The sequence below is a fragment of the Lynx canadensis genome, chromosome A1 (genome assembly GCF_007474595.2).
Source record: "Lynx canadensis isolate LIC74 chromosome A1, mLynCan4.pri.v2, whole genome shotgun sequence".
Lineage (NCBI taxonomy): Eukaryota > Metazoa > Chordata > Mammalia > Carnivora > Felidae > Lynx > Lynx canadensis.
In genome coordinates, this window is record NC_044303.2 from 210738736 (window position 1) to 210752391 (window position 13656).

General features: G+C 40.8%; 1 protein-coding gene across 1 annotated transcript in view; it reads right to left on the reverse strand.

Annotated features, from left to right (window-relative positions):
- Positions 1 to 288: 288 nt before the first annotated feature.
- LOC115523255 (40S ribosomal protein S6-like) overlaps positions 289 to 13656 on the reverse strand; it is a 75425-nt gene continuing 62057 nt past the window's right edge. Inside the window, 2 exon segments of the mRNA XM_032594132.1 lie at positions 289 to 467; positions 470 to 1068. Of these exon segments, the coding sequence (XP_032450023.1) occupies positions 289 to 467; positions 470 to 1068 (778 nt within the window).

The window sequence follows — 13656 nt, forward strand, 5'->3', positions numbered from 1 at the left end:
ATGGACATATTCATCCCCTCCAAGAGTACCTTCTTGCCCCTTTGGAACCCATCCCTCTCCCCTCTTCCTGGCCCCTGCCCACACCGCTCCTACACTTCAAGCAACCACAGATCTGCTTTCTTTCATAATAGATTTGTTTTCATTTACTAGAAACTTATATAAATAGAATCACACATGTGTACTCTTTTTTGCTCTGGCTCCTTTTACTCAGCATAATTATTTTGAGATTTATCTATGTTGAGTGAACTTTTGTTTTGTTTTATGTCTGATCTTATTTATTTGTTACTCTTAGAAAATGTCATTTTTGACTAGACTCAACTTAGAGGTAGAAGCTTCCAGAAAGAACAGCCTCTGTGTCTTGGCAATCTGTTCCCGGTGTTTCTCTTTGGCTTTCTTCATTCTCTTGGCCAAAAGTTTAGTATATTTTGCAGCCTCTTCCTTTTTTTTTCCTAGTATGCTATTTCTTCAGAGAGAAGATGTTTGTGTCACATGACATGTGGAGGAACAAGATGTTGAATCTTGGGCACTTTGTTTCTAGGTTTCTTACTGTCTTTGTTTAGGCTCTTTCTCACAATGTACTGGTAGACATAATCTTCTTTAGAGAGATTGAAAAGATTTCTGCTAGCTCTTTTGGGTCCCAGGAGACAAGGCACAGTAATATCAGTGAGTCTAGGAATATCGCCTCCCTGTTTTGTTTGTTTGTTTGTTTGTTTGTTTGTTTGTTTTACAATAATCAAGTTGAGAACACTAAGATTGACATCCACAGTCCAACCTGGAAAAGATTTGCACTTTCTTTCTTCAGTCCTCCTTGGTCTGTAACGGGAGTGCCCCTTACACAGTAGCAGGCAGACACAGCCATGGGTCAAGACACCATGCCTCAGGGAGAATCCTTGTCTATAGTTCTCACCACTGATTGGGACCATACAACCCTTCCATTCCTCAATCAGAGCATCAGCAGCAACTTCTGTGGTCATATGCTTCTCATAAAAGGTACAAAATTTGCATTTATTGTCCACTTTGATGAGTTTCTGGCAGCCAGTAGCTGGGAAAGAGAGGTTCAGCTTCACCCTGAAGCAGCCGACCACCTCTAAGGTGCCCTGAAAAAGAGCTGTGTTGGGGCGCCTGGGTGGCTCAGTCGGGAGGGCCTCATGACTTTGGTTGTGATCTCACAGTTCATGGGTTCGAGCCCCGCATCAGGCTCTGCGCTGACAGCTCAGAACCTGGAGCCTGCTGCAGGTTCCGTGGCTCCCTCTCTCTGTGTTCCTCCCCTTCCTGTGCTATCTCTCAATAAATAAATAAATAAATAAATAAATAAATAAATAAATAAATATTAAAAAATTAAAAAAAAAAGAGCCATGTTGAGTGAACTTTATTAGTCTGTAACTTTCAAAGAATTGGTCCATTTTAAAGTTGTTAAATTTATTGGTATAAAATTTCTTGCTCATTTATTTTTTTAAGTTTATTTATTTATTTTGAAAGAAAGCACAGGTAGGGAGGAGAAGAGAGAGAGGGAGAGAGAGCGAATCCCAAGCAGGCTTTGCACTGAAAGTGCAGAACCTGATGCAGGGCTTATACTCACGAACCTTGAGATCATGACCTGCGTCGAAGTCAGACACTTAACTGACTGAGTCATGTGGACCTGGCATAATGTTTGTAGAATTTAAGGTACATTCACCTCTGTCATTTCTAATATTATTAGTTTTTGTTTTCTCTGTTTTTTTTTTCTTGATAATTCTATTTGGAGGTTCTTCAGTGTTATTGATATTCTCAAGCAGCTTTTGGTTTCATTGATTTCCCGACTGTTATTCTGTCTTCTGTTCATTGATTTTTGCTCTGATATTTATTCCTTCCTTTCTTCTACTTTACTTTAATTCCTTGGTTTAATTTGCTTTTCTTTTTTTAAATTTCTTTAGGTGGAAGCTGAAGTCATTGATTTGAGAACTTTTTTCTTTCTAATATAGATAGTAACTACTATACATTTATCTCTAAGTACTGCTTTAGCTGCATCCCATATGTTTTGATGTTATTTTTCTTCTTTTTAATTAAAATTTTTTAAATGTTTATTTATTTTTGAGAGAATGAGAGACAGAGCATGAGTGGGGGAGGGGTAGAGAGAGAGGGAGACACAGAATCCAAAGCAGGCTCCAGGCTCTGAGCTGTCAGCACAGAGCCTGATGTGGGGCTCGAACCCACAGACTAGGAGATCATGACCTGAGCCAAAGTCAGACACTTAACTGACTGAGCCACCCAGGCTCCCTATTCTTTTTAATTTTTGAATACTTCCTAATTTCTCTTTGATTTCTTTTTTGGCTCATAAGTTTAGAAGTTTATTACTTCTACACTTTAAACATATACAATTTTGTGTCAATTAAATAAAACTGTCAAAAATGTGTATTACTTAGTTTCCAAGTATTTTGAAGTTTTCCAGATCTTGCTATTATTCATTTCTAATTTAATTCCACTGGGGTCACATGAAAAGATGCTCAACGTTGCTCCTCATCAGGGAAATACAAATCAAAACCACGCTCAGATATCACCTCACGCCAGTCAGAGTGGCCAAAATGAACAAATCAGGAGACTATAGATGCTGGAGAGGATGTGGAGAAACGGGAACCCTCTTGCACTGTTGGTGGGAATGCAAATTGGTGCAGCCACTCTGGAAAACAGTGTGGAGGTTCCTCAAAAAATTAAAAATAGACCTACCCTATGACCCAGCAGTAGCACTGCTAGGAATTTACCCAAGGAATACAGGAGTACTGATGCATAGGGGCACTTGTACCCCAATGTTTATAGCAGCACTCTCAACAATAGCCAAATTATGGAAAGAGCCGAAATGTCCATCAACTGATGAATGGATAAAGAAATTGTGGTTTATATACACAATGGAGTACTACGTGGCAATGAGAAAGAATGAAATATGGCCCTTTGTAGCAATGTGGATGGAACTGGAGAGTGTGATGCTAAGTGAAATAAGCCATACAGAGAAAGACAGATACCATATGTTTTCAGTCTTATGTGGATCCTGAGAAATTTAACAGAAACCCATAGGGGAGGGGAAGGGAAAAAAAAAAAAAAAAAAGGTTAGAGTGGGAGAGAGCCAAAGCATAAGAGACTTTTAAAAACTGAGAACAAACTGAGGGTTGATAGGGGTGGGAGGGAGGGGAGGGTGAGTGATGGGTATTGAGGAGGGCACCTTTTGGGATGAGCACTGGGTGTTGTATGGAAACCAATTTGACAATAAACTTCATATATTGAAAAAAATAATAATTCCACTGTGGTCAGAAAAATACTTTGTATGACATGAATTCTCTTAAATTGACACAGATTTGTTTTGTTCAGAATATGGTCTGTGTTCTGCATGCAATTGAAAAGAATGTGTAGTCTGTTGTTGTGTGGAATGTTCTAGAAATGTCAATTAGGTCAAGATGATAGTGTTATTCAAGATGTCTGTATCTTACCTGATTTTCTGTCTATTTTTCCTATCAATTATTGAGAGATAGATATTGAAATCTGCAATTATAATTATAGATTTGGAAAATTTGTTCTAAAGTTCCATCAATTTTTTGTTTCATGCATTTTGAAGCTCTGTTATTGGATACATTCATTTTTGGAATTGTTATGTCTTCTAGAAGAATTGACAGACTCCTTTATCATTATGAAATGAGCTTCTCTAACCCTGGCAATATTCTTTACTCTAAAAACTGTCTGATATTAAAATAGTCACACTATCTTTGTTTTGATTAGTGTTAACATCGTACATCTTTTCCCATCTATATTAGTTTCCTATTGCTGCTATAACAAGTTACTACAAACTTAGTGGCTTTAAACAACACAAATTTGTTATGTTATAGTTCTGGAGGTCAGAAGTCCAAAATCAGGTTTGTTGGGCTAAAGTCAAGGTATCATCAGGTTTGGTTCCTTCTGGAAGCTCTGGGGAAGAATCCATTTCCCCGCCTTTTCTACTTTCAGGATGCTTTAACTTAGGGCCCCTTCCTCCATCCTTACAGCCAACAGCATAGCATCATTATATTCCCCTTAATTATCTCTGCTTCCATTGTCACATGGCTTCTCTGGCTCTGACCCTCTTGCCTCTCTCACATAAAGACTCCCATGATTACAATAGGGACCACTTGGATAATTTCCTCATCTCAAGATCCTTAATCACATCAGTGAGATCCCTGTTTCCATGTAAGGTAATGTGAACACAGTTTCCAGGGATTAGGATGTGGTTATGTTTGGGGAACCATTATTCAGCCAACCATGCCATTCTTTTCCTTTTAACCTATTTGTTTCTCGTATTTAAAGTAGGTTTATGGTAGGCAGCAGGTTCTTTTTTAAAAAATTCTTTTAATTATAGTGTTTAGGCAATTTATGTTTAATGTAACTATTGATAAAGTTGAGTTCAAATCTTCCCTTTGCCATGTTTTCTATTTGTCTCATCTGTTCCTTGTTCTCTTTCTCTTCTTTTGTGCCTTTAGTCTGCTATAACAAAATGTCACAGACTGGGTAGCTTATAAACAATACAAATTGACTTTCAATGATTCTGGAGATTGGAATTCTGAAATAGGGTGCCTGCATGATTGAGTGAAAGCCTTCTTTCCAGTTGAAGACTTCTTGTGTCCTTACCTGGTAGAAGTAGATAGAGATATCTCTAAAGTCTCTTTTCTAAGGGCACCAATCCCATTCATGAAGGCTCTGCCCTCATGATCTAATCATGTCTCAAAGGTCTTACCTGCCAATACCATCAACTTGGTCATTAGGATTTCAACACATGAATTTTGGAGGGATACATTCAGACCATAGTATGCCCTTCTTGGGATTAAGTATCTTTGATGATTGCATTTTAACTCTGAATTTGGATAATGGCTATAAATCTGTTGTATTTTTTTAGTGGTTGCTTTGTGGTTTATAGTAAACATCTTTAACTTACCACAATATATCTTCATGTGATATCACACCATTTCAAATACAGTATTAGAACCTGATTCTGGTGTACTTTCATTTCTTCCTCCTGATCTTTGCACAATTATTATTTACATTCTACTTTAAATACATTATAAACCTCACAACAGGTTTTTCCCCCCTTTAAAGTGAATTATCAAAGAGGTTTAAATAATAAGGAAAAAATATTTGATTTATATTTACATAGTTACACTTTCTAGTACTCTTGTTTTCATGTGTATATCCAGATTTCTATCTAGTACAATTTTCTATCTGCCTGAATTACTTTATTTGATATTTCTTATAGTTATGGTCTGCTGGTAATGTCTTCTTTCAGCTTTTATATCTCTGAAAAAAAAAATTATTTTACACTTTTTAAAAAGATATTTTTGCTGGGTATAGAATTCCATTTCGTTACTTTGAATATGTGCCCTAGTCCCTTCTGACTTGCATTCTTTTCACTAGGAGTCTGATATAATTATCTGATTATCTTTGTTTTTTTGCAATAGGCCATATGATGATATCCCTACATGCTTTTTTTTTAAGACTTTATTTATTTATTTTGAGAGAGAGAGAGAGTGGCAAGTGCACACAAATAGGAGGGAGGCAGAGAGAGAGAGGGAGGGAGAGAATCCCAAGCAGGCTTCAACCCCGACCTGGGGCTCGATCTCACAACCAGAACCATGAGATTATGACCTGAGCCAAAATCCAGAGTCTGATGCTTAACCAACTGACTTAATCATTTAATCATTTCTTCTTGTTTCTTATACTTGGATTTTGTTGAATTTCTTAGATCTGTGAGTTTATAGTTTTCACTAAATTTCTGACCATTATTTCCATTATTATTATTATTATTTCTTCTTCCTACTTCAGGAGCTCCAATTCCCTATATATCAGGCTGCTTGAAGTTGTTCCAGATCTCACTGATGCTCTGTTCATCTTTTTCTTCAGTCTTTTCTCTATTTTTCATTTGAATACTTTCTATTATAATATCATTAAGTTTACTAATCTAACAGTATGATCCTTTTGGGTCTTACTTTTAGATTTTGTTAGGCAGGATCAGAGCAGTTTTTAGTTTAGGGCTAATTTTCCGCCATTACTAAGGTAAAACTTTTGGATATATGCTAGCTGACAACTCTGAATTATGAGGTTTTCTTCTCTGGTGTGTGGAACCAGGAACTTTTTTTTGGCATTGTGTGACCTTTGGTTATTCCTTCTACTCTCATTGGATATCCCCTCCCCCAACTTCAGCCTGCCTCAGGGTCATTTCCTGACATACAAATGTTGCTCAGCACTCTACTGAAGACTTGTGAGTCATCTGCAGATCTCAAGAGCTCTCTGAGTCCTGTTCTCTCCAGCACTCTCCCATACAGACTCTAGCTATGGGGAGACCAATCTTCTCAGACTCTCACCTCTGTCTCCTCACTCAGGGATGATGCTGGCTCTAGTTAGGTTTTTCCTTTCTCTTCCACATCCTGGAAACTGCTCTAGGCAGTAAGATGGGACACATGTAGATTCATTTCATTTGTTTCTCCTCTTTTAGTGTTCATTGTCTTTCAATACCTGATATTTAATGTCTTGAAAACCATTGTGTCATGCATTTTGTCTGGGCTTTTTAGTTGTTTCAGGTGAGAGAATAATTTAGTCCATGACATTTCATCTCAAATCACAGAAGTTCTGCAACCCTTCACTTAATTTTTTTTTTTTAAACTATTGTGTTTATTCAAGTAGGGACTCTACAATTAGATTTTAAGTGTGTATTTCTTTGATTAAGGGCCTTTCAGAGAATCAGGTAGCTAGAACCTGAGAGGTAAAATAAAAGATATCATTTCCCAAAATACAAGTGAAGTGCCTCTGAAATAAAAATGGAAGTCATTTAGAAATTAGAGTACTGTTTATAAGAATTAATGTAGTCATCTACATTTATCTACCTATTATATAAATATTGAGAGATAATTATCTGATTCTCATGTTTCTGCATTTCTTTGTTTTGGACTATCTTCTCAAAGATGTTTATATAGCAAATAGCTTGGAAGTTAGAGATAGAATCTTGTAGAGCAGAAGACAAGATTGCCTATAAACCTGGTATAAAAAAGATTTCTCCCACTGGAGCCAAGGTCAGACTTTTTGCTTTGTTTGCTTTTTGGCCATTATAAAGGATTCAGGTTCTGTAACTCTCCTGTAAAGCAACCCAATGCAAGTGTGGGTGTCACTTGGTCCTCTTTTCATTGCCTGTGGGAATTTGGGCCTGAAAAACTGGTACAAATATTTTGATGCTTATGCCCTTTGCTGTGCTGTGAGTAATAAAGTCTTTTGTCTCTGACCCAGGAATCTCATATCTTCTGCCAGCATCCATGGATCTGTGTAAGGTTAGTTTGTTTGCTTGCAAAGAGGGTAACATACCAGATTCTTTACAGAGTTGACAGTGATAAAGAGCATATTTACCTAGGCTGCTGGCAATTTGACTATGTTTCCTTATACCAAATAGAACCAAACTTACAGAAAGTGGCGGAGATGGAGGGACGAGGACTATATGGGAGGAATCAAGATGAGTGGCAGCTATGGTATGACCATGTTCTGTGGCTTATAAGAAGTAAAGCATCATAGGGGCGCCTGGGTGGCGCAGTCGGTTAAGCGTCCGACTTCAGCCAGGTCACGATCTCGCGTTCCGGGAGTTCGAGCCCCGCGTCGGGCTCTGGGCTGATGGCTCAGAGCCTGGAGCCTGTTTCCGATTCTGTGTCTCCCTCTCTCTCTGCCACTCCCCCGTTCATGCTCTGTCTCTCTCTGTCCCAAAAATAAATAAACGTTGAAAAAAAAAAAAAAGTAAAGCATCGTAAAGAAGTAAAGTAAAACACCAGGTGGTGTTACTGTATTATACTTATTAAGGAATCTGAGGATATTCAGCTTGGAGAAGGGAAGACTAGGCAGAGCAAGGTAGCCATAATCAACTATGTGAAGAATTTTGAAATAAAGAGTAGAAGTATGTTTACTTATTAGTGAGACCTAATCCTCTTTCTAATCTTAGGTGGGTGCTGCCCCTATAAGAGATGTAATCCACAGTTAGTGGGAAAGGAACTATTGCCAAAGACAAATCATGTGCATATCACCAATAGGCATTCTGTTTAGGATAAGAAAGATAAAAATGTACAAGTTCAAAGGAAAGAATCCCCAACCTTGGGCAAAGGGCCAAGGTGGGGCTTCAAGGGGTTACTCCTGTTGTGCTGTCCTATCCCCTCTGGCCTTACAACTGCAGTGTCAGACTTCTTACATCCTAAGGCTTTCTTTCCTTAGGTGAGAAGTGCCTGAGGCTTTATTTAATCTCCTACACCCAGCTGTCTTCAACCATGACTGATGAAAAACTGGTTCATAAATCTTCAGCTCCTTTGCATCTTGGGTTTGGTAGCTTCAAAGCACACGTTCTAACTGATTCTTTGTGTTCCCAAATTTATGCTCCGGTTATTTCCAGCAGAAATGGACTCTATCATGCACTGTTTATTTGCTGCCTTCTTTTTCCTGTCTCATTTCCCATCTCTTTACTGGAATCACCTCTCCCTGCCCCCTCCCCCGAAATCCTTGTACTTGAATCTTTTTATCAGGATCTGTAACCAAACTAAGCAGGTAAAGGGAAGGGGATATGGACACACTGAAATAATCACATTTGACGAATCATCCCACTAAAATTTGTACATTAGAAAGTTGATAATCCCCTCAGTGAGGCTCTGCAGCTAAACTGTAATGCAGTTATTGGCAAGAGGAATGGGTTTTTTAAATGTCCCTTAGGACATGTCCCCTTTGAAGGAGAAAAATGTCCTGAAAACCGTGGTGCAATGCCTGCTCAGGAACATAAAACAGATGTCTTTAAAACCCTATCAGTGAGGTTGGGAGTCCAGAGGGCTTTGATGGCTCCAGCCTTGTGCTTTATTTGCTTGCAAGATATTTTAGATTTGCCAGAGCTTCTGGGGTTGCCATAGTATTTGTAAACAAAACTCTGTGGTCAACAGACTCTGGGGTGGTACAACAATGCTAAGGGAAGTTTGGGGAAGGCAGGGTGCTCTTGCTGGGAAAGAGTCTTGAAAAATGACATCTTGAAAAGGTCATAGGACACAAAGCAATGGAACTGGCTGCCTCCAAGATTGGGATCAGTCACATCGACTCAGTTCACTCCCTTTCTTTCCTCTTCTTGGTTCTTCTCAGCAGATGCTTCCATAATGATGGGAAAGAAGTTAAAATCTTATGAAGAAATTTCCCAGGTGCCATGGAGGGTGTGGCGAGAAAGACCTCTGGGTTTCTGGTAATTAATAATCAAATCTCTGCTGAGGAGCTCATAACTGCCTGCTATTCTCTCTTCTTTGAAAGATATTAGTTGCACAAACATTTATCACACAATTGCAAAATGCTGAACTCTGCAACAGATAGTGGGGAATATAAAGATGATTAAGATACAGCTCCTGTCCTCAGGAGGCCCCTGACCAGCAGGGGACACTATAGGGTGATGAACATGATCACAGCAGCACCATTCACAGTGGTCAGCAGAGGAGAGAGTGGGTAACTTGGCGGTGGGTTGCATCCTCCTTGGAGGGCAGGGTGGGCCAGAGACCATAGCTTTTACTGAGTATTTACTATGTGCCAGGCACCATTCTAAGTATATACATGTATTAACTGCACAAGTACTTTTATCCCCAGGTAAGTGAACTGAGAAGTTAAGTAACATGCTTAAGGTCACACAGCTAAGCCAGAATTCAGTGCCCCAGAATTCAGTGCCCCAGACTTTACAGTCTTTTTTTTTTTTTTTTTTAATTTTTTTTTTTCAACGTTTTTGGGACAGAGAGAGACAGAGCATGAACAGGGGAGGGGCAGAGAGAGAGGGAGACACAGAATCGGAAACAGGCTCCAGGCTCTGAGCCATCAGCCCAGAGCCCGACGCGGGGCTTGAACTCCCGGATCCCGGACCGCGAGATCGTGACCTGGCTGAAGTTGGCCGCTTAACCGACTGTGCCACCCAGGCGCCCCCAGACTTTACAGTCTTAACGACTACATGGTGCTGCAAAAAAACCATTTCCAGGGCTCAGCATAGGAAAAATTGATGTATATTAGTGATCTTTTTCTTTTTAAAGTTTATTTATTTATTTTTAGAGAAAGAGAGAGTGCATGCAGGCAGGGGAGGGGCAGAGAGAGAGAGAGAGGGAGAGAGAGAATCCCAAGCAGGCTCCATCCACACTGCCAGCACAGAGCCTGATGCAGGGCTTGATGTCATAAACCGTGAGATCATGACCTGAGTTGAAATCAAGAGTTGGACACCTAACCAGCTGAGTCACCCAGGCACCCCAAAGTTTGTGATCTTTAACACATTTTACAGGTGTTCTGGTGGACTATAAACTAGAGTCCCAGATGTGAGACTAGGATCTAGGATTTCCCAGAGCATTAGAGTCCCTATCAGCAAAATGACCACAAAGTTCCTATTTCAGGAAACTGCTTCTAGAACCTGTTTAGAAATCCCTCTTCTCCCAGGGCGCCTGGGTGACTTTGTCAGTTGAGCGTCCAGCTCTTGATTTCAGCTTGAGTCATGATCTCAGGGTCATAAGATCAAGCCCCACATCAGGTTCTGCACTGGGCATGGAGCCTGTTTGGGATTCTCTCTCTCTCTCTCTCTCTCTCTCTCTCTTAAAAAAAAAAGGAAAGAAAGAAATCCCTCTTCTCCCAAAGATGGTGACTAGGGTTCAGGCAGGCTGCCAGAGGTTTATGCATTAAAATGCAAACACGACAGGATCCTGAGAGTATAAAGAACAGCTTTATACTGTTCTTTATAGAGAACAGTCCATAAGTCTTCCCAGAGCCATATCATTGTCATTATCTTGATCACGATCATTATCTTGAAAACAGAGACCCTTAAGAGTTTTGGAGCAGAAGAGTCCCAAACAGGACCTAGTGTGCTAGGGCTGGCCTGAGGCAGAGCCAGAAAGAAGCCATTTTGCAGAAGGAAAAATGCCTAGAAAGAATGAACATATACATAATCCAGAATAAGCTTTGTGATGATGGGGAGATTGGGTGGACCCCAGGCAAGAGGAGCCTCGATAAGAGCAAACAGAAATGACTAAGAAAAAATGGGCTTCTAATACCTAGGTGGTGAATACTCTGACTTGGCTGACTTTGGTTTCAATGAGGAGACCTGGGCCAGAGTGGGAAAGGGCCTTCTCCTTCAGGACCAGGAGGAGCTAGAGGAATGACCTCAGCCTTTGCTATAGGTATAGAACTCAGGTGTGCTGGACAGCAAGACAGTAACCTGGAGGGTAGGGGCCTTGTGCCTGGCAGGAAGAAGGAAGACAGAGAGAGCCTGGATGGACCTGTTTAAACTCTAGCCAAGCTACTGAGTAACATGCCACAGTGTTCAACTGTTCTCAGCGTGAAATTTCCTCATGCTGTGGCAGAGTTCATTTGGGATCTTGAGCTGACTGCATGTGCTAGACTTTGAAGGGCTAGATTCAGAGAGGAGAGGAAGAGGGGAAAATTGGCCCTGGACATGCTTGTTAATAGAGAATGCCTTCTACCCTCCTTCCTTCCCTACCTTAATTAAGAAAAAAAAAAAAAAAGTAGTAAAATGCACATAGTTTCAAAGGTCACAGAGGTCTATAAGATTAGTTAGGAGAGGGGCACCTGGATGGCTCAGTTGATTAAGCATCCAACTTCGACTCAGGTCATGATCTCACAGTTTGTGAGTTTGAGCCCCGCGTCGGGCTCTGTGCTGACGGCTCTGTGCTGACGGCTAGGAGCCTGGAGCCTGTTTCGGATTCTGTGTCTCCCTCTCTGTGCCCCTCCCCTGCTTGCACTTTCTCTCAAAAATAAATAAACATTAAAGATTAGTTAGGAGAGGGGCGCCTGGGTGGCGCAGTCGGTTAAGCGTCCGACTTCAGCCAGGTCACGATCTCGCGGTCCGCGAGTTCGAGCCCCGCGTCGGGCTCTGGGCTGATGGCTCAGAGCCTGGAGCCTGTTTCCGATTCTGTGTCTCCCTCTCTCTCTGCCCCTCCCCCGTTCATGCTCTGTCTCTCTCTGTCCCAAAAATAAATAAACGTTGAAAAAAAAAATTATTAAAAAAAAAAAGATTAGTTAGGAGAAAAGCAACAAATTGTATAACATGACTGTCCTGGGAGGGACGTTGGGGGTCTGGCTCTAAAATATAGTCTTTAACCAGTCCTGTTTATTTCAGCTCCCCTGTCCAGCTCCCCTCCTTCTAGAGGTACCTGCTGCTAATTTCCAAAATTTTGAGGATTTCTTGGTGCAAACCAAATTTTTTCTCAGCTTTCTGGTTTAGGGAATACATTCATATATTTTCTGTCTTCCAAATTTTTGCTCTTAGTTCCTTCTATCATGGACTACTGGCCTTTTAGATTTATTAATTTTTTAATGTATTTTTTTAATGTATTTCTGAGAGAGGGAGAGATGGCACGAGCAGGGGAAAGGCAGAGAGAGAGGGAGAAAGAGGATCCGAAGCAGGCTCTGTGCTGACAGTAGACAGCCTGATGCGGGGCTCAAAGTCACTAACTGTGAGAGATCATGACCTGAGCTGAAGCCAAAGCTCAACTGACTGAGTCACCCAGGAGCCCCTGGCTTTTTAGATTTATGTCTTAAGAAAAAAATAACCATTTATTGGCATTTTTAAGTGTATTTTGGGAGGAAAGTAGGCAGTTGTGTTCCATCTGCATATTTTGTCAGAAGTAACTTACTTCGATTTTTTAAATCTTTATTTGGTGACTATGAAAAATCAACTGTATGAGTCACTATGCGTGGGGGTCTCTCTAGTTGGTTAGTCAGTCAGTCAGTCAGTCAGTCTGTCCATCAGTGTCTTATCCCATGCCCAGGGATCCATCGTCTGTGTTATCACAATGCTTTTGGCTGATCTTGGTTTCAAAAGAGATATTAAATCAGATGGGAGGTGGGAGTGCAGAAATAAGATCACCTCATCATCTTTTAGGAGCAGATGGTAAATGCCTAGGCTCTCTTGTATTTTGAAGCAAGCCTTCCTCACTGATTATCTAGATCCATACCTGGAGATTCATATCATCAAAGAGACAAGCCATGGAATCTCCAGGATGTAGAGTAGTGGGGATAAAGCTATCCATTGGATAGATGCCTCCAGCTGGAGACCCAACAGGAATCTCCCTTCCCCAGGGCACCTGAGTGGCTCAGTTGGTTGGGCGTCCAACTCTGGATTTCGGTTTAGGTCATGATCTCACAGTTTGTGGGATGGAGCCCTGTAGCAGGCTCTGTGCTGACAGCACAGAGCCTGCTTGGGATTCTCTCTCTCCCTCTTTCTGCCCCTCCCCTGTTCTCTCTCTCTCTCTCTCTTAAAATAGGTAAATAAACTTAAACAAAAAAAAGAACCTCCCTTCCCACATTGATAAACTGACTCTCTGTTATCACTTAGGCAAAGCCAATGAGTGGTGACAAGAAAGGGGAAGTTTTTGCTTCAATATATTGGAGAGAGCAGAAATTCTCATCTGTGTGCTGACAGGAACTTAGGGAAAGGAAGAAAATGCCTCTACTCTCACATTTTCCATTACCGATGGCTCCTTGTTTGGGGACACAAATATACTTGAGCGAGGACTACATCATGTGCCCTGAAGGGTCCTAGTCCATAGTGGACTCTTGGTGGTCAGTCTGCAGGTCCCACAGGCATAGGATCCAAGACGGTGGTGGGGGAGGGTGCGGAGAGTATAGATG